Source organism: Syngnathus scovelli, chromosome 16 (assembly GCF_024217435.2).
Source record: "Syngnathus scovelli strain Florida chromosome 16, RoL_Ssco_1.2, whole genome shotgun sequence".
Lineage (NCBI taxonomy): Eukaryota > Metazoa > Chordata > Actinopteri > Syngnathiformes > Syngnathidae > Syngnathus > Syngnathus scovelli.
The window spans coordinates 6,461,889-6,482,658 of record NC_090862.1 but is presented as its reverse complement, the minus strand read 5'-3'; the positions used below and the strand labels follow the sequence as shown (position 1 = coordinate 6,482,658).

At 45.6% G+C, this 20,770-nt stretch overlaps 1 protein-coding gene across 1 annotated transcript in view; it reads right to left on the bottom strand.

The window, feature by feature from the left end:
- The window catches only part of LOC125983826 (inactive phospholipase C-like protein 2), a 45,242-nt gene extending 24,733 nt beyond the window's left edge, over nt 1–20,509 (bottom strand). Inside the window, exons 1-19 of the mRNA XM_049745460.2 lie at nt 20,340–20,509; nt 10,365–10,502; nt 9,838–9,994; nt 9,130–9,219; nt 8,477–8,651; nt 7,865–7,995; nt 7,636–7,787; nt 7,257–7,412; nt 6,923–7,102; nt 6,510–6,597; nt 6,063–6,185; nt 5,729–5,821; nt 4,939–5,145; nt 4,515–4,609; nt 4,236–4,378; nt 3,733–3,888; nt 3,602–3,653; nt 3,210–3,320; nt 2,990–3,110 (exon numbers count right to left, since the gene is read on the bottom strand). Coding sequence (XP_049601417.2) covers nt 2,990–3,110; nt 3,210–3,320; nt 3,602–3,653; nt 3,733–3,888; nt 4,236–4,378; nt 4,515–4,609; nt 4,939–5,145; nt 5,729–5,821; nt 6,063–6,185; nt 6,510–6,597; nt 6,923–7,102; nt 7,257–7,412; nt 7,636–7,787; nt 7,865–7,995; nt 8,477–8,651; nt 9,130–9,219; nt 9,838–9,994; nt 10,365–10,492 — 2,358 coding nt within the window. The 5' untranslated portion in view covers nt 10,493–10,502; nt 20,340–20,509. The remainder of the gene's footprint in view (nt 1–2,989; nt 3,111–3,209; nt 3,321–3,601; nt 3,654–3,732; nt 3,889–4,235; nt 4,379–4,514; nt 4,610–4,938; nt 5,146–5,728; nt 5,822–6,062; nt 6,186–6,509; nt 6,598–6,922; nt 7,103–7,256; nt 7,413–7,635; nt 7,788–7,864; nt 7,996–8,476; nt 8,652–9,129; nt 9,220–9,837; nt 9,995–10,364; nt 10,503–20,339) is intronic.
- Between the last annotated feature and the right edge of the window lie 261 nt (nt 20,510–20,770).

Here is a 20,770-nt window from a genome sequence, read left to right as displayed (position 1 = left end):
CGCGAGCACGGTGCCGCGCGTGCCCGTCGACGTAGGCACGCACCATCATTACCACGCAAAGTAAAGCAGCTCCCTGAACTGTTTAAAAATTTGACAAATGATTAATGGAGGAACGGAATTGGAGTTGGACTTTTACTTTTCCAGAGGTGAAAAGTATCCACAATCTGTACTTATTTAGGAGGACAGAATCGTGTATTTAAAAATAAAATGCTGGAAGTTGTACAAAAGTAAAAGCATTCTGGATTATTGCAGCAATCCATGTCCCAATATTTTTGTCCGCTGCCATAGCTGCAACACAATTGCATCGTCATTTAAATTTCCAGGACTTACAGAGGAAAAAAAAAAAAAAAAATCAAGACACAACCACGACTTATTGTAATCAGTCCTGCTAATTACGCTTTAAAGGTCAGACCTATCGACCGGAAGGGCGGGGCGGATATTTAGCGGGTCAAAGGTCGCTTTGCCAGGTTTTCCCCCGAGGCAGGATGCAGGCCTCGATGGTGATAAGTGGATCCATGTGTAGGCTCAACAATATAAACGCACCGCAATGAAATCTGAATGAGACGTCAGGTCACGTGATAACTTGACGTCATGTGACGTCACGTGACGAGAATTATTTTGTGTGTGCTGTGGGACAGGAAGAAGCAGACTCTGCCACTCTCTTTCTTGACTCATGCATTATGCATTGTCAGAAATTATTTACGTAAATGTTGTGCTTTTAAAAGCTCAGCCACTAAATGCTGCACTTTAAAGTCATAAGATGTCCCCTTAAACACGCAAGTTTCAAAATCTTTGGCTTTTTCATCACAAAAGTAGAAATAGTATTTAAGATTTTGGTTATAACAGCATCTCGGTTTCACCGCCTAAAAAATCATCTGGTTTGAACCACAAAGGGGTTTGCGCTGAGTCAGCACCATAATAAAATATATTTTTTTAAGTTTTCCAAGAGTTTGAGGTTTGCAGTCGCTTCCTGTAGCGGATGCCTGCCAGCCGGCGCCACTCCCGCTGTCGAACTCTCATCGGGAGGATCTTCTCAGACTGCCATCTAATGGGCCCTCCTCCCCTTGTCTTTCTCCTCCTCCCGCAGCTGCCATGTATTGATGACAGGTGCCTATCGATCACCTGGTAATCCCAGCTGGCATCCAAAGAGAAGCAGAGGGAGGGGGCGACGGAGTCACACGGTCAAGCAAGGATTTATCGGCGCAGTGCTGGTTTAATTTTGAAAAAAAAAAAGAAAAAAAAGGGTAAACAATTGATCCACTACTTGTCTTCCATTTGACTTACAATTTGCGGGGTAGAAAATTGGACCGACCCAGGAACCACTTTGGGTTGTTTTATAAAACAAAATACACAATTTGACCCAGAAAAATGCGTAAAATTAAACCATGTAGGGTGTCGGTCCAATTTTTGAGCCATCAGTTTGATTTACTGTGTTTTACTGACACCTAGTGGTAAAACAGAAGAGGCGCAAATCTCAAGAGTGAAGTAAATTGAAGCCCACCAAAATATATACCGTTTGACCGTTAGAGGGCAGCAGAGGACTTCAGCGTGAGGCTACTTACGTGTTCTACGCCAATTAAACACTGAAAAAGTGTATTAAACTTTTTTGGTTTTTTTTGTTTACAGGAAGCTTTGCGTCAAAATACAGCAATAACAAAAAAACAAATTCTAGAATTAGACAATATTTACAATAGTAAGACATCTAAAATAGCCAACCAAATGTTCTTTCTCATGCCCTCTTGTAATTTACTGTTTAAAATTTTGCTCACCTAATTTTGTTTCAACGTGGAAAATCTTTGATCTGTTTCGAAAGGCAATTATTTGATTTTGAAGAAAAGGGGCTTTCCTCAGACATACACAATGAATACATATGTTTACATACACAACTAGATGTTTTTACCCAACTTAGTGAAAACTGTTTCATCCAAGCCACCACACTAAAGTTTAAACTTAAAAAATAGAGCGTTTATTTATAAGCGATAGTTCTTTTTTTTTTCTTTCTTTCAATTGTCATTTCACTGCCAATGACAGCTGTTCTGTTCTGTTTTTTCTCTTTCTGGAAAGGCCTCCAAAGCACAACGACAGAAGACAACAACACCAAGCGTACAAACAACTCAGATTGAGAAAAGAAATTTACACAGAGATCCAACAATGTGTGTTTGTGAAGGGGATAAACACACATGAGATGAACAGACAACAAACTTCAGGAAGGGGAAGGGGGCAGCGTTGTTACACATAATGTAATTTATATTCACATACATCTGTTGTGACCAGAGCAATGCATTCCTGAGGATGAGGCTATTTATGTGCTCAGCCGCTGATGGACTTGGTGCCATGATTGCGTCGTGACCGTTTACACAGAGGGTTAAAACACGGTGGCTTGTGAGATGTGGGCTAAGGCAAGGCAGGACCGTTGAGAAGGTGGGAGAGGGGGGGGTAACCTGAGAGCACAAGCAGGCAGCATTTTTGAAAAGCATCAGACAAAGGTGCCAAGGTGCACCCGGTGGCGAGGTTCCATCATCCGCTGAGGGTGTAACCACTTTTTTGTGTGTGCGAGTGTTTGCTGTAACCAGAGGTTTTTGAGTAACATTCCAGCTTTTTTTTGTCAACATTCAGACAACATTCATTAAAAACAGAAATATAAAATAGATTTTTTTTTTTTTTCTCCATACAGTAGCATGTTAAAATCAAGTGAACGCATGCACACTGACGATTGAACACTATTGTGTTTTTTTTGTGTGTGTTTTTTTAACCAATACTGTATAACACTGTCTGCCTTTTGTTTTACATTGAAATCTTGTACAAATACTTATGGACACAAATAAAACTTGAAAGAAGAAGAGTCACATGCTCTCTCACGCCGATACAATAAAATAAAACCACAACCGTTATGAACATTTCACATTATAGCAATGGAGGGAGAGGGCAAAACAGATGAGATGATTGGAATTGAAACCATGAGCCGCTTGCTCGCTCGCTAGCTCGGTCACGACTGCTGGCCGCCCCAGTGGCTCTCCACAGGCCGTCGTAGCAGCTCCTCCACGTGGCGCGCCACGTCCATGGTGTCGTCCAGGTCGAAATCTCCGTCAGCGTCCAGCATGGATTCGCTCCTGCGTGATATTGGTAATTGAAAAATATTATTGCAAAAATCCATTAAAATCAATTAATCGACATGTCCGTCTTTTCAATAACGCGGCGCAGTAACTCACATGGGTGGGTACAAGCCGTAAGCGTGAGGGTGACTGACGGGAGCCGGAGAGGCGCCGTGATCCATGTAGGTGGCGTTACCGCTCGTTGGATCAGGATTGGCCGTTGTAAACCTGTGGAAAAACACGCACACACGTGATTCTTAGCGGTCGTCTAAGCAACTCACCACAGCGCGAGTTCCGCGCCCCGCTGCATCATTACGGCAAAGCAGCAGCCATAGCGAAGCCAGAGCATTGCTTGGCGGCTAACGAGGCTAACTGTAATGATGAGCGGAGAGCACGCTCGCTCAGGAGCCCCTCGGCATCACTAATTGGCCTCCTCTGACTGTAATTGCTGATCTGTAATGCGAGATCAAATAGCCGATGATGAACGGAAAGGGACGAGGACAACTCACTCAGGCACCACTTGTTTGATTTGCGGCTTCACGTAGCCGTCCACCGCCTTGGCTGCACAGGGAACGGAGAAACGGTGTCAAAAACGTAGAAAGGGGAAGAAAGGGAAGAAGCTACCACGGCGGCAACTTACAGAGGGGAGGGGTGTAATACTTGGAGAAGACGTCGTCCTTGGGCCTGTCGGGGTAGAGGAAGAGGAGGTGGTTGAGATCGCTGATGCGGTCGGCCAGAGAGCGAATGGTAAAGTCTTTGGTTGTGTAGGGCATGAGGTTCCACACCATTCTCTCCCCTGGAAAATGGACCAGAGATGGTTTTATTTCAATCGATTTTCGACTGCAGTCCATATCGGTGAGTACGGTACTTTAGCGTCAATGGCGTTTACGGCTAATTGCATCTCCACTTAATTTTTTGCAGCAGCCTGTAAAGGCAGCAACGTAATTGGAGCAAAATGAATAAAGTGGCGGCTGGCAAATGCCTTTTGAGTTCTACCGCAGGCAGTACAATAGCAATATGCCATCATGCGTAAAGTGCGTTATAAATCAAATCCATTATTATAATTACAATTATTATTGCCTCTAAAAGCAAGAGCAATCAGTAGATTGAAACTGCTTGTGCGATCTTGAGTGGCCCTCAAACCTGCTTTGTTGGGGTTTTCGGCCACCCAGGCGATGGTGACCCCTCCGATCTCCGAGTCGCTAAAGCGCAGCAGAAAAGTGCCATTGGGTTTGGACATCAGCATGTCTTGAGCCTGCTGCTTGTTTACAAAGCCCAGTATGGCGCTTAAAAGAGAAAGGAGGAAGCGTTAGCCGTGCACAGCTCCGACCCTTTATTCTTCGCGCGTACGCCGGTTGCCATGGAGGAGGCAGACAAAAACGATTTTTTTCTGCAGGCTCCACACTGACAAGACACGCTCACCCGTCATTCCAGTGCGGCTTGAGATGCTTCTTGGTCAGCTCCATCACGCCGTCAAACCACTGCCAAAATGTGAAGTTCCTGCCGGGCAGGCTTTCCTGAGGAGCAGAATACAACATGAAGCGTTTCTTTGCGACGCCGTGCCGCCGAAACCGAACGAGCTGTAATTGCTATATTGTGTTGGCCTCTTTGTCACACACAAAACAAGCCACCATCTTTTCACCAAACAGCCATTATGATGAAAACGAAGCTCAGGCGTGGAATTGTACTACAGAGTTGCTAAGCATCACTCAATGGAAAACAAGCACGCTTCACAAATGGCTCAGTAATTCCGGGCGGGCTGTGGGAAGGGAAAAAAAAAAAATCCCTGCGGGAACAGAGAACACAACAAGTCTTTATATTGCGGTGGAATCACGAGGAAACTGACTCTGTTAAACTGTGACCAGGTCATGGTCATATTGCGATCGTCTTCGATGCTGGTGCTGCAGCTCCCGAAAGCCTTCTGGGCGAGGAAGACCAGGTTCTCCTCAGAGAGTCCACGGTTGCTCTGCACCTCTGCCTTGTATTTCATGTTAATGGCCTCGCACAGCTGAGGCCAGAGCACCTTGTCCGGGACCAGGAAAGGCACGCGGCCCTGAGGACGACAGAGTCTTGTTATTACGCAATATTTTACTTCCATTGAAATACGTGGGGGGGAAAAAAACGAATTCTAAAATTAATAACGGACCTAAAAGAATTTTTTTTTCCTTTTTATTGAAACTGTCGCCACAACATTTTGACCCCGACGAAGGTTTGAAGCCTTGCCATTAGAGATGAGTCACGGCGTTACACACCACTGCGCACAGCGGGCTGTGGTTATCGACAGCGTGTGAAATGTAGATGCCCGCTGTGCTGAGGCAGACCTGAAATACTTCCCTAGGGCGCCCATGCTGCTGCTGCTGATGTTTTTGTAAAGCGCCCAACCCCCCCACCCCTGCCGCCGACCGCTGAGCGTTACTCGGGTCATGAGCGAGCTTTAAAGATGGATTGATAGCAGAAGGTTTTCAGATTTTCACCAACCCGCCTTTTGCTTAAAACTACAAAAACTGGCATTGATCGACACCATTGATTCTTGTGAGGACGTGGTTTGAAGTAAAAAAATAAAATAAAACGTTTCTGAATTGCACATGAGCAAATAGCGGCGCTGGTTAACAATAGATATCAAAAGGTTTACTCACAGGCTCCGCAAAAGCGTTGTCCCACAGCACCGTCGCCGTGGCGTTATTGTCTTGGCTCCCGTGGACTATCACCACAACAGGCAGCGATAACGTCTACGGGGACATCAACAAAACCAACATCAAGTTTTTCTTTTCAATCTGGATCTACTGCAGAGCAACCCACAAAACCGGCGAAGGTCTGCTAGCTCAATGCTAGCACACAATGAAAAACGCTATAGAAGGACTTGCAGAATTAGCAAACAGTGCAGCAACACATATAGACAGACACTTTTTATGCTGTCAGTCAAGGCGGTACAAAAGATGCTATTTATTAAAATTATTTGTGTTCTCTCACCTTCACTTGGAAGACGAGCTCATTTCCTCCGACGCTGAACTGGGACTCAAAAAGAATGGTGAACTTCTCTTCCGTGACCGATTCGGCTCCTCTCCTGTCCGACCGCTTAATCCTCTTCAAGGACTGTCCATACATTCGACAAGCACAGCCATGAGTCATTGTGCGAATCAAAGCACAAATGGCTGCTTCCAGCAAGATAAGAGCACATCCATCTTTTGGTGCTCATTACTGCAGTCTGTTCATTTAGCATCCTCAAGAAACGGAGAGCAAAAGGAAAATGGAGAAAAGCGTCCCTTTCTAGCTATACTTTTCATCCACTCAAACAAATAGATGCCCTGACATTTGAGGTAATAAATAAAAACGACCATGGTGGCTATTTGAGGAAATGCGCTGACAACCCTTAGCGGCTTTAAAACCGAGCGGGGTAGCTCGTACGAGGGCCCTCACCATGTTTCTGAAGTGAGCGCTGAGTGTGCCCGTGGTCTGGTGATACTCCATCACGCAGTTGTTGTTCAGAATTTCCCCACTGCTGTCACTACAGGGAAGAAAACAGCATCGAGGAGTTTCTCAAGAGCAATTTTTTTTCCCCCAGCATAAAATACTTAACAGCATTTGATTCTTTTTCCGTGCTTGCGCATGAAGAAGAAAAAAAAGACAAGATAACAGCGGTATTGTTCACAGATTTAAGTGCTGACGCACGCCTGCTGCGTTTGGAATGTGGAACAAGGCGGCCGAACGGTAGTTAAAGTAGATTCTGCGTGGACTCTCCCAAGGCATTGTTGGAGTTCCAGTCATGGTTGTGTGGTGAGGTGTGAATGGAGTGAAATCCTACATAAACATCTCGACAGATCTAAACTTACTTCCTGGTGTTCTCGTTCTTCAAGAGCGCCTTGGCCTGCTGCTCGCTGATGATGGTTGCCTTGACCTGCGGTGGGTTCATGTGCACGTTCAGCTTGCCGCCGACCAGGAGGCGCACGGTGGCGGCGAACTTGGTTTGGGTTTTGAGCACCTGGGGGGGCTGTTTCTCAATAATGAAAGTGCTGACAAGAAAGAGGGGAGGGGGGGCACAGAAATAGGGTTGAACCATGCGCCTTGGATGTTTGACGTCTGTAGTCGTCAATGGTAGTTAATGAGTTAATGTGAAACATTTCAAAGAATGTTACCGGGTAAAATGATTTGCATTTTTGTAGCTACCTTGTGACCAAAGCTGAGATGATGTCTGTGATAGTGCTGTTGAGTTCATTGAGGAGGTCTTCGATAGGACCGGGGATGGGCAGCTGTTGTCTGAGGTGCTCCGCTCTCCGGATCTGTTGCCGGTTCTGCCAGATAGTTTCTGCCAGCTTCTCGCACCTAATACACACAAAAACAAAAGTACTTGAGTCCTCTTTCAGTCACGGACTAAAGTAAAAGCGACACGAGTGCTCAGACGTCTCTTTCGTCAGGGGTCCAATCAGCTTGGAGCATAAACTCAGCGGCAGTCCATTAGGAGCTCGTAAAACGGCGACCTCGGTGGCTCTCATACTGGGGGGGGGGGTCGTCGCTGATACTAGCGAAAGGCGGAACGGAAGCTCACCACGACTGCAGGATATCCATGCCCCCCTCTGGCGGGCCCCCGTTGCCTGCCAGCTGTTGCCGTCTCTTCCACTGGATCAGCTCGTCGTCCAGTATGACCGTCTGCTGCTTCCTCAGCAGCTGCAGTGTTTTCTGGTGCTTCTCCGCCAAGTCCTGGAAGACAACGACAGTGTTGGCTTTCCCGTCGGCGAGGCGCCGGTGCGAGGCGAGGTAGAAGGTCAAGTGGATACCAGTCTGTACTTCTGTAGTGTGTTGGCTTCCCTGGTCAGCCACGCTTCCACGGTGGCTCTCTTGTTCAGCAAGGTGGGCTCTCGTAACTGTCGGTCAGCAGGGGGCAGTGTGGCCAGGCTGGATAGCTGAGCTAGAAAAGGGAAAAAAAAAAAAAAAAAAAAAGGATTTCTAAGAAGAACTTCATAAGAGGCTTTTTGGTTATAATAAAAAGCGGATGAATATGTTCGGCACTTTTCGATGAAGGCCAAGGCTCACGTCTGGTTCATGGTTTGTTTCAACCTTGTTGGAAAACGATTGTCTGTGAATTATATATATATATATTTTTTTTTCATACAGAAACATTTACGTGTTATGGAAATATGTCTGTCATAAATTCTTTACAAATACTATAAATGGTATTTCAGATGGTCTTTGAGCTCTTACACAATAAGAGTCTCCACATTGAGTTCCTACAATCACATCTCTATGGTGGTGGGTAACATTCACTCCAGTAAAGAGTGAAAATGCTGGAATTATTTAGAGGTGAAAAAAAAAAAAACCCCACAAAAAAAAACCCACACATTTGACTTTGGAGGTTCCCACATGACAGGATGAGGGCTTTTTTTTCTCACCCTGGATGCGCAGGCTCTCCTGGTACTGGATGATGAAGTACTCCTGGTTGTGCTGGAGCTTGCGCAGGTCATTTTCCGTGTCCTGGGTGAGCAGTCGCAGCTCCTCGAAGGCCTGGTTGATCTGCTGGTACTTCTGAGACATGCTGTCCAACAGTCCGCCCACCGGAGAGCTGCACTGTTCCGTTGCATGTACAGAAATAGCGTTTGGATGAATGTCATTTGAGATGGACGGGATGCGCCGACCATCGGATGAACTAGCGACGGTAAAATCGCAAGTCTGATCAGTCAGCCGGATAACGACCAAGCAAACTCCAATGCTCATCAGTCCGCGTCGTGTTTGCTAATAGAAGAGGCGAGCTGTGACTGGAAATCAATTCCCGCCAGGAGTTAGCAAGAATCAGATGTTCATGCGCTACTGGCTCGATGCCTTTCCCAACTCGCGGCGGCGTGCAATAAAAGATAAACTATTTGATTGGCACGCTTTGCCGCAGCGTCGTGCCAGGTCATTGCAGAAGTGACAAAATAAATGTCGACACGGTTTCTCAGTCGGCGTTCACACTTGGTGAGTTGAAAAATAAACCGCGGCAAATATTTTGATGTCTTGCGGAATTGTTTCCGTACACTTATGGGTACTCGGTCACTTAGTCACTCACATTGGTGGCCTCCCGCACGAGCCGCTGCTCGGTGTAGAGGATGTGCTTGATGCAGCGCACCAACTCCAGAGGACATCGGTCATACGTGCTCTGAAAGACAAGGAGAACATGTGCTATGGTTAAGGTCTAGTTAGCCGCTGACGAAGCGAGCGGCCGCCTCGCTCGCCGCTCGCCAATTTAGGAGCTTGTCGGTGGCTTTGGCGCGCCGGAGCCCATTAGAGGAGCCTAATGACGGCCGTCTCCCAAGAGCGGCGCGCTTCGTTTAAGCGCTAGTTAGCATACGAGTGCTAGGGGGTGTTTAACATGTTCATGCTATGAAAATTAGATTTGGATTTATTTCCTCTGAACTCAAACATCATCTTTGATATTTTTGGAAAAGGCTAAATCTGAGCAAAGGCGATCCCCCCTTTGCCCAGTTTGGTTTCCGGGAGGCGAGCGGAAGGCGAGAGAAGAATGAATTTGGAGAGCGCGGCTCATAAATAGCAGCGCTGGCTAACTACCAAGGCCTGCACTTGGATTGTCCTCTTGTTTTTCCTTGCAGTGGATACAAACTGTTCTGAAACATTTGGTGCTCCTGTGTGTGTGGTTTCCCCAAAAAAACATCAACAAGGGGAATGTCGAAATCGACGCCTTGTTTTGCTAGAAAAACAAGTCAAAGACGAAACTGACATTTTACTGGCAAAACGACAATTCGTTGTCAGCACTTACCTTGAGTTGGCTGGCGTAGTGTCCCAGTTTGATTTTAAGCAAGAAGCCGTCCTCGCCCACCTGGTGTTCCGCTTTGTTCTGCAGCTCCTGGATCAGCCCGTCTAACAAGCGCTTGGCCTTGAATTCCTCTTGCGGGTTCTCCAAGTCAATGTTGTCCCTATCCGAGGTAAAATAAATTCTTTAGGATAGGTTCTCAGAAGGAAATGGCACAAATGACCTTAAACCACTTCAAAGCCAAACAAGACTTCCTTTCGGTCTTCTCGGGAGTGATTTCTCAATACTTTATTGTGCACTTCCTCATGATACAAAATTGCTGCCAAGTGAAAGTAGCTTCAGGGAATGAACATTTCAATGTGACCTTATGTTTCATGGTGCGTCATGAAACATCGTAAAGACAAAAACTGAAGTTTGGGAAATCATTCAAGGATGGCGAAGGCTCTTTTACGAAGCTGGAATATGGCTTTCAATGCTCTGCTCCAGACAACATGGATTAAAAAGTCACCGCCTCGCTCGGTTTGGCGACTCACCAGAGTTGGCTCTCGATCCACTGCGACAGATAATGTCGCACTTCGATGGGAAAGTGCTGACCGTAGAGAGATTGCATCTGGTGGAGAGCATCTCCCTGGAGCTGCTGGGCCTGGATCCACACTGCCATCTTCAACACCCTAACAGCAGAGCAGAGAAGTGAAAACAAAGAGGTCACTCAAGGAGACAGTTGCTTGAAAATTCACCACAAACAAAAAGATAACTTAAAGCTAATGTCAAGCGCCGGCAGCCGCAGATAATCAAATCAAGTGGACGTCTTCCAAAAGCTACAGTCTTTAAAAGAGTTGAATCGCCTTTTTGTTTTCCTCTGGGAGATGCCATGGAAAAAGGAATTCAGCACTTGAAAGACTGAAACGGTGGAAGATATTGACTCAATTGGTTTGACGCACACCACAAGGACAAATCATCATATGAATGCTTAAAACGTCGATTGGATCCTCTTGACAACAGACTCATTGTTCTTGTTTGAGAATAAATAATGTAAGCCCGTGAGTTACTATATTATTTGTCTACATTGTTGCTCCACCGTTTGTATACCCAATATTGACCGGGAAGTGATTAACTAACAGCTTTGTGGGAGAAGGCAACGGCAAAGATGAAAAGGGGTTGACATATTTGCCTCTGAGGTTCATGGTTTGACTCTCAGTTGCATTTGAACCGCAAAAAAAGAAAAGAAAAGGACTTTGTGCCGGGGTCACTGCAGCGGTTGACTTACCGTCAATACGCCGACTTGTTCTTCTCAAAAAGCAGCACAGTAAGTGTGTACAGAAGCCGTGTGATGAGTGTGCTTGTGGTTTATGCGGTTTTGGCGGTGAGCGACATTCCTCTCGATCTGTAGCTCGCGGCAAACGCACGCAAACTAAAGAATTAAGTGGACCGGCGTCCCATGACTAGAGAAATGCCTTTAGCCGGATGGATCTGATGACTGGGACAAGTGAGCCCCCGGGGGATAATTTCACAAACAGGCCAAAATAGGGAGGAAAAAATACATGATGTTCCTGGTAGTACTAAACAACCACGACAATGCAGGAGAAAATAATTTTTCATTTTGATGGATTAATACTTGAGTGTCCTTCCCAACAAACATAATCTAAATTAGAATCGAAGCAAAAAATTCCAACCAAAACACAATATTAGAAATGGAGAATGGCTGACGTCCTCATGGCCGCCGTTGTGGTCTCCCATTAGCGTGCTACATTCACGGCGCGGCGGTGGCATGTCACATGCGCATTTAAAGCCCTGCAGAGAGGCCCCAAAAAAAAAAAAAAAAAACTGAAATCGAGTGCCATCACCCACTCTTTCCTCTTAGGGAAAACTGCCATTCATTTAACGTAAGCACTTCCTGTGAGGAAACTCATGGTGCCACCCACCCACCACCCCGAGCGCTAACACAAGCAACACGACAACAACAAAACATGTTTATGTTGAAAGCTCCTCTGTTTTCGGTTCATCAGAAACGAGTCCTTACAAAGCGACAATACAATTCAAGCTTAGCCAATCTAATTGCACTGTCACGGGAGGAGGACAGAGGACACTTGTTGTAGCGTGCTGACACATGACCTGTAAATGTGGCTGACAGCTTGAAGAAAGGGCGCCTAAAAAGACAAAAAGGCTTTTTAAAAGAAGACGGCCGCGCCAGTCGTGTCGAGCCCGGGAGGGGGGTTACGTCCCAGCCCGCATCCCGTGTGAAGGTGTCATCTGTTTCCTCGGCGCCGTTCTTAAAAGGTCATCTTTCGATACGGTGCTGACCTTCATCTATTATCAGTTACAAATATTTGCGCTCATGTGCGGGCTATTATTTGACTCAATTAGTATGCCCTTGACGTCCACTTTCAAAACAGATGCAGAGGTACAGCCGTACCTTGACTTAGTTTTTAAAAAATATATATTCAAATATAGATAAAAAAAAAACTTAACCAAGGTAACCAATTAACTAAGAGATGAACAAAGACATTACATTTTCAAAAATATACAGTAAGCTAAACTAAGGTCAGCTAAGCTAAAATAAACGAAGCTAAAATGCATCGTTTCGGCACCATTGACAGATAAAAGGAAAAAAAAATCAAATACAGGCAAAAACAAAATAGAAAGCTAAATAATGTTTCAGCATGAACTTTCCAATTGACCAATATTCCGGTTCTTTCGAGCACAATCGCCGCTCCAGTTGTTTTTGTTGAAAGCACAGAGCTGAGAATGGGTAAGGACGTACATTACACAAAAGTAATTGCGTAACGAGGCAGAAATAGCCCACAGGTAGCCTGAGGGCGACTGTTAGTGATGACGGTAATGGCGGCAGTGTAACCGCAGTCCCTCGAGGGCAGTGGTTCTTAACCTGGGTTCGATCGAACCCTAGGGGTTCGGTGAGTCGGTCTCAGGTGTTCGACAGAGCCCCCACTGAGGAGGTCCGAACAAACCTGTTTTATCGTGTAGCTTCTGATTTGCCAGTATGTAATTTGTTGCGAGTTCATGCATTGTGTTGGTTTTGTTCTTTGAACAAGGTGATGTTCATGCACAGCTCATTTTGTGCATTAGTAAAAAACATCTATGTCTTGAATTAAAAAAAAAAATACATTTTCACTATGTGGTGAAGGCGCATATGAAACTAGTGGGGTTCGGTACCTCCAACAAGTCACTGTCGGTTGTGGCCGCAACTGCAGCTTCTTCAGCCCCCTCGGTGATCAGTCTGCAGTTTGACTGATGTGGAATCAATCGGTAGGTGAGGGAGGGGGTGGGGTCAAGTCAAGTCAAGTCAAGTTTATTTGTATAGCCCTAAATCACAAACAGTCTCAAAGGGCTTCACATAGCCAAAATTGACAATTATTCTCAAAGCATCCCCTGATCTTAAGCTCCCAAAAGGGCAAGGAAAAACTAAAAAAAAAAAACCTGCCAGGGGAAAATGAGAAACCTTGAGAAGGGACCACAGATGGAAGGACCCCCCTTTCAGGGTCACGCAGGTGACAGGTCCCCCGCCGGACTCGTCGGTGCGGCGTGGAAAATAACGAGGCATGTCACTGACCTGCCTTACGCGGGCAAATCAAACCAGTTAGGGAAAGCAAACACTCGAGCGGTTAGTCAACTCTGACTACCTTACCGCATGGTGCATATTTAGGGGAAGAAAACCGCTTCCCATGCCACTGCTGACACAGGACGTCACCAAATGAGTTTCCCGTAACACGTCTTGAATTGCTTGTTCTTGTTAGTGTGACTTACTACTTTCATTCTGATTGTCAGGGAGTGAAGTCATTTTGAAAGTAGAGAAGTAGTGTTCAACAAGCTGCTTTAAAATGTAAGAACATGAAAAGTCTATTCTACTGCTGCCGTGCATCAAGGCATAAAGAGCGGCCACCCGTTCCCGATATTTGGATTGTGAAACAGCAATAGATCAAACAGCGCATGCAGAGCTCAGCATTCTGACAGCGTAACCTCATTGCACTCAGCTGGCCCGCTAGCCTCTGAACCGCCGCCCCGCCCTCAAGCCTTTGGAGTCGGAGCTTGGCCATCCAATGACCTGCTTTATCCAACCCAATCCCCCCCCCCGTTGCTCCCAACCACCCATCGCTCACACTTTCCAACCATCTGGACAGATGCCTCGGAGCAAGACGGGCTATTTGAGGTGACGCGGCAGTCGTGAAATGAGAATTCTGAAGTGCGAAACGTGTGAAAAAGCCCACAGATATACTCAATCCCGACATTCTGGTGATACAAAAAGAACATCTGTCAAGGGTTTGTTTGCTTTGACAACAAGCTAGCAATATGAAGGTCACATTATATCTTCCTGCTGCAAGTGTCAACAAATGTAAATGGCGTATTTACATCGGAGTGACATACGGGTTTACAAGGTTAACATTGTGATTAATTAGATTTGGAATAACATGATTCTTTCATTTTAATTTGTTTTAGTAACTCACAAGGTCCAATCACAGCTGGGCTATTTTTAGAACAGACCCGTGGGCTACTCATGTTGTCTTTGGGTTACTAACAAGTACCCACTGGTATCATTTATTTCAAATCCAATTATTCTGAATGGCAAATTTGATTTTGAAAGTCAAACAATTGGAAGTTCCTTTGTATTTGTCCATACGTACAATGTGCGGTCGTGATGTAATGTGAAGCCCGGGGACGAATGTTAAATGCGGCTCCGGGCTCAAGTGCGCGGCGACAGGAATGCCGGCGTGTCTTTTGCGAGGAGTGACGAGGTGTGCGTTGGCGGCTTAGCTGCGGGTGCAACAAGGCGAAAGCTACAAAAGCTCAGCGTGTGTCTTTTGATGCAAATATAAAATCACACAAGTGCTGGCCTTGTTAGAATTTAAATTGAAAAGACATTTTTAGTCCCTGAATGAACAACCTGCTTCATTCACCAATTGATACAATGAAGAGGGAGATCAGCGCTAAGAGAGAAAAAACAGGTCTGCGACAAGAGACTTAACATAAATACAACTTGATTTGGAAACAAAGGAGTTAAGTACCGTAACTTGGCAGGCGTACAGGTCAGCTGCCAAAGGCTTCTCTTCTTCCTCTTAACAAAACAACTCGGTGCTACCACCACAGACTTTTGTTATTAGTACACACACCAGGCATGACCTGCATTGTGACTCAAAACTACATTAAAAAAAAAAAAAAAAAAAATCAACAATTTGAACCCAAACCTAGCATGGAGCAGGCGAATCAAATCATGTCATAACAAGCAGCGATTAGCAAATGCTAGCTTACGGTCAAACTAAACATGAAACATGCAGTAGTGTGTATTTAAAAAAACAACATAGCCCCTGCTAGCTTAATGCTAGCATACAATAGCAAACCCAATAGACCTACGGGCTAACAATTAGCATCTATGTAACTGTGTCGCTCTCAAGCATAAGTCGAGTGAACTCATCCACATCTACGTATACTGGGCACTCTTCAGAGTCAAAAAACAAAATTACCAGCATTTTGCGCAAGCTTTTTTTTTAACACTTTGATTAAAAGGCCTGAAATGTTGCGGTCTGGTTCTAAAAGTCAGGGCATTGAAAACGCATAATGACAGTAATTATCTACGGGGAACATTGGCTATTTCGTCTACATCGATTGTTGCATCCAAACATAATTAAATTGGGAGGACAAAGCCCAAATTGTGAGCTTGTAATTAGAGAGAGAAATTATTGCTTTTGAGTAAGAACAAAGGCGACATCAACGTAGAGCAATTGTTTGGAAAATGGTGCCCTTAAAAACTAGCCAACAGATAGTCTCGACGAGTCGACAAGGCTAAATTGTTCTTTTGAATAAGAACATTGACGCACTTGATGTTCTCTATCAAAAGTCAGCTTTCACTCCGGTGGGTAATAATAAAAAAACGTGATGTTTATCTGGAACAATTAAATAAAGTTAATTGAAAAGTTGTTTTGCAAAATAGGTCTAGTTTTGAAACCCACTCCACCCCACCCCCACCCACCCGGCGGACCACCCTGCCTGCTCGCCACCTTGTTGTCTTCCCAAACAGCATGTTAAATGTCATCTGACAAGTGAACAAACAACACAGAGAGGCAGCTCTCCCTTCGTGGCAAACTTGGGGGAGCAAAAGGGGTCCGAACATGTCAGACAGGTCTGGGAACATGGAGGGTAAACTCTAAGCCCCGCCCCTCCCCCGGGGGAGCTTCACCAACATAAGACAGGAAATGAAGCAGGAATAAAAAAAAATGGCATTGCTGTATTTGGTGCCTTTAGATATCTTGCAAAATAATGAAATTGGATGGATTTACTTTAATTTGAAGGCATTTTGGTTTGGCTTATTTTCTATCGACAAAATCCCACAAAAACCTTCCCCCAAAGGTTTCTTAACACAATTTGTTTTCGGAACTGGTGTGCGTTAATTCTTCACCCTTGGGGTAAGTGTGACAAAAGCCTAACGACTGTGGGCGGGAGATACATAATACGTCTCCTTTAAATCCTCATAAGCTTGTTTTCAAACCGCTGGAAAGAAAAAAAGATTCCGCAGATAACGTACAACAATCCAATTAGCCCATTTGCAGAGTGGAACCAACACACTTGGTGGGGAAGCTACTTATGACGCAAAGTGGTCCCCCGGTGGGAAAGTTCATCACGGGCCGACGCTTTTGCAAATATCTAAGCGGCCCAGACCGCCCACAAGTAACTTTTGCACAAACGTGATAAGAGACTGTTGGGATGAGCCCGCCACGGCAGGCGCGAGCTTGCGAATGTCCAAGTGGGGCGAGACGCCCCGTAAAGTTTTTCCATAACTTTTGACATGGATGTCGTCCTAGATTAGTTTACAGCAAGTAAATCACATTCCCAGGTAATGTAGTTAGCTAGCACCTTTTAACAACAATGCAAAGTGGCGTGGAATTTTTTTTTTTTCCCCCGCACCCCCCTGTAATGAGGTTAAGCCTCGCCTCCAGGGGGCTAGTCTCAATTTTGGCAACCACGCATCCTTTTATGTGTGTGTGTGTTAGTGGAAATAGCGGTTGTGTGTTGTTTCAACATTCACGAGCGCATCGTCTAAAATGAAAAGCATCTGAGAGCGAATCAAATTCGCTAGTCTGGTGACAATGACAACAGCCAAGTGCAAATTTTTCTTTCACTGTGTGGCCATTCATATCAAATTAGCAAAATTCTGTGACAATCCTTCTATGTCATATGTCCGGTTGGTTTGCCGCTGAAAGTGCTGCTGAATTGGTTAGCAACAAAGCTAACGTGCTCAGTGTTTTACTCTTTCGTGTCAACACTAAGTAGCACTAGCCAAACTCTTTTGACATTCGACCTTGCTGCTTTTCCCTCAAGGCACCTAACCTGGTAAACGGCTCCAGCTATTTTGGAGAAACGCTGCCCTTTGATACCGCCAGCTCTTCACAGGCCAAAGGTCATGTAGCTGCTATTTCTCACGTGCATTATCTCGGAATGGACAGAGACCCATTACCAACCCCCCACTTCTTGCCACATTTACCCTGCCAAGTACTGTGCTTTCAGTAAAAGGTCAACCCTTTACCCTACAAAGATGGTTGGCCCACTGGACCAGCCAAGCCGCATCCATCTTGATCACTTACTATGGGTGCTTCAATTGGGCTCGGCGAGATTCTCACAGCCATTCCACGCGGCTCTTCCATAGCCTCCATTCAAAACGAACGCTTTGGTTACTCAGCACTTTGAGACAGCACAGATCTAAAAACAGGCGACCAGCGATGAGAGGGGAGAAGAGGAGGAGGGGTCCGGTCTGAAGGCCAGAAGACATTTAGCCAGGGTTCATGATGTCATGACAATGTCTTCCTGGAAGAAACATGACTTGTATGCGTGAATACGACACGATGTCCAGCTGCTGCGGCCAACAGGGACATTTTGACAAACACCAATGTGGGAAAACTTTTGCCCAGATTTTGAAGTGAAATCGCATATTCGGAGGACACGCCATCTACTGTAACTTTCCACCATAACTCTGCCATTGTGATTTACTCTACAGTGTATTCTGTTGACTGTAGTCTATTTTTAGTAAGAATGCAAAGAAATATTGTGAAATCCTCCGTTCCATATGAACGACGCTTCAGGGAGATGAGCATAACCCCAGTGTGACGCCCCCCCCCCCCCCCCCCCACCCCCCCCCCCCCCCCCCCGCTGCCCCTCCCCAAGGTTTTATTTACGACACCATGTGGTGGATTCAACTGGCCCGCATGCCTGCGAGGGGCACCGGCGAGCAACAGATGGGATTTAACAGTGTAAGCTGTTGACACCCAAACGCCCTGCCTCCAGAGTGTGACGTTTGAAATCACGGCCTTCTTGTAAGGTGAGCCGAAGATGGCTCAATCGCTGATAATCCAAAAATGGACTTTACAAAATCGCCTTGGGCCAAAATACTGGACATCACTTGGATCTGGGCGGTTCTCCAGGTCTGGGGGAGCATACCGGTGACACTTTGAACCCGTACGTCTGATAACATAACCACGCTAGCCGGGCTACACTGGCGGGCGGGGCGGCCAATTGCTTTGCAGTAAGCTCGTAATAAGCTTTAACGGCGCAGCTTCAGCTATCGCACATCCTGCTCAATTTGCTAACCCTGACGCCCAGTAAGAAAAAAAAAAAAAATACTTGAAGAAAGTTGATTTATGTTGCGAAAGTCCCACAATCACAGCGCTGAGCCCGCAGGCAAACATTTTATTACCATTGAGTGAAGAATGTGGCACCAAACCAAAATGTTATTCTGAGCGGAGAAAACGAGCAGTGTTTCACGTTCAAAATAGAAAAATGAGACCGATTTTTTTTTTTTTTTAGAGGTAAAAAGACGGCTCAGTGAAACTTGTCACGTGTCGACAGTGGCCAGAAGCGACAAAGCCAAAATTAGTCATGAACTGGCCGCAAAAAATCGAGCAATTAAGTACGGGAGGGGTGCGGTGCCTGCGGCGACCATGAGACAGCAAAACGAAAGGCCTTCCCGGGATGTCAACAATCAGTGCCGTTATTCGACAGATGGATCAGGCCGCTCCAGACTAAAAGCTGGTGGTCACATGACCGTTGGATTAGGGCAACTGAAAGAGGGTGGAGGTTTAAATGGGGGGTGGGGTGGGGTGGGGTGCGGCTGAGTGTCACCACATGCTTCCTGATCACTTCCCTCACAAGGTTTGCCGTTTCCCTTTCACTCTTGACAACCCGCACGTTTGTTTTGGATTGTCACATGTTGCCATCTGAAAGATTCAGCAGATTTCCTGTTAGCGTGCGGGTCAATGACGAGAAACACTTCACCGGGTCTGACGCCTTTGACTCATAGCTCGGTCACACCAACCCAAAAAAAAAAAAAAAAAAAAAAAAAAACCCACTAAGCTTTGATCGGCTCACTTCCAGCGAATCGCAACGTCATTGTCAAGAACAGGTCCTCGCCCTTACACCCTTAATGATACAGCACAAGTCAACAATAAATTCACAACTAAAAATAATGGGCGTATGTTTAGGCAAATAGTTAAAAATACACCTCAAAGTGGACATTTTCCCTCTAAACCGGAGAAGACAAAATAATAAAAATCCTGCAGGAAATTGACGCATTGCTTGTTTTTTCTTTACTAAAATTGCTTGAATAAAATGTTTTCGGTTCATTATTGTGTTTTAGGGAAATTTTGTACAACTATGTACTTTGCCACTATATTCAAGCAGGCTCTGGTGACGATATTTCCAAACCTTAAAAGAATTGTTTAATGTTATCAGCTCAAAAGAATGATTGGTGGTGAAACCAGCCAGTCCTCCTTTCAAGCGTCTCCATTTGTTTCAAATGCTTCTGCGTGCCTCCTAACTGGAGCTCAAACAAAGGAGCAACCAATTCTGACATTTTTACTTTATGGATAGCACTTTGTATGCACCTATGTTTATGCTCTATAAATGAAGTTAATTTGACTTGAGAGTGTTAAGAAATTCTTCATCTGCAGATAAACAGCATTTTTCCTCCCGGCTGTCATTGGCAAATTCAAATCATTAGAGAATGAACACAGAACGAGGGACCTTTTTTTTTTTCCAGAAAACTCTTGAGAAGTTGTGCCAAGTTATCCAAATGGACAATAAAACCACATTTCATTTTTTTAATCTAGTTTTTTTACTTAAGCGCTGAATCCATACTCAGGACATTTGTCATCTCCCCCGAAGCAGCGACTGTTTCCAATCCATATAATATTGCAATGTGACTACTTTTCCATGACAGCGTCTGTTATTACAACACAGTAAGCGCCAAACATTAGCAAAACCACAAGTGACAGGAGAGGGGGAGGCACTAACAGGGATGCCCTCAGCCGCCTGTTGAGCCTCGACCGGCGGATACACCGGCACAGTACCCTCCCCAACCCCTCGGCGCTCCCAACGGTTCAGCGAAGCGGCGGAGTTTGTTTACAAACGTTGCATATGAGCGTGTCGTAATAGCGGAGCGTCAAGTGGCACGCAGTTTTTTTCCCCCACTGAAAAAATACAATAAGGCTTACAAATGTCACTCGTCTTACCTTCGTGTGGCGACGACTGCCGCGCGGCTTTCCTGTGCTCGAGCGCGGTCACAAGCAGCGGTGACTCGGGGAGCTCTCGCTCTCTCGCTCGCTCGCTGGGTCGCTGGGTCGGTCCGGAGAGTTTGCAACAGTTTGCTGACCCCTCCGTGCAGAGTCCTCCTCGCACACACTTACACACACTCTCTCTCTTTGGCCCCGCCCAATTCCGGTGTCACTCACTGCTGCTGAGAGCTAACGACGACGTTTTGATGTGAAAGTCGCATTTAGAGCCTGTTTTTCGATAGTTGTGTAGTCAAGGCACAAATTTTAAGCCAGGCCATCAAAATAAAATGTCCTCAAAAGTATGAATGCTAAAGTAATGAGTATTACCCATCCTTTTCTGCATCTACTTCCACGTCTTAATCACATCATTGGGACATATTCCAAGCATT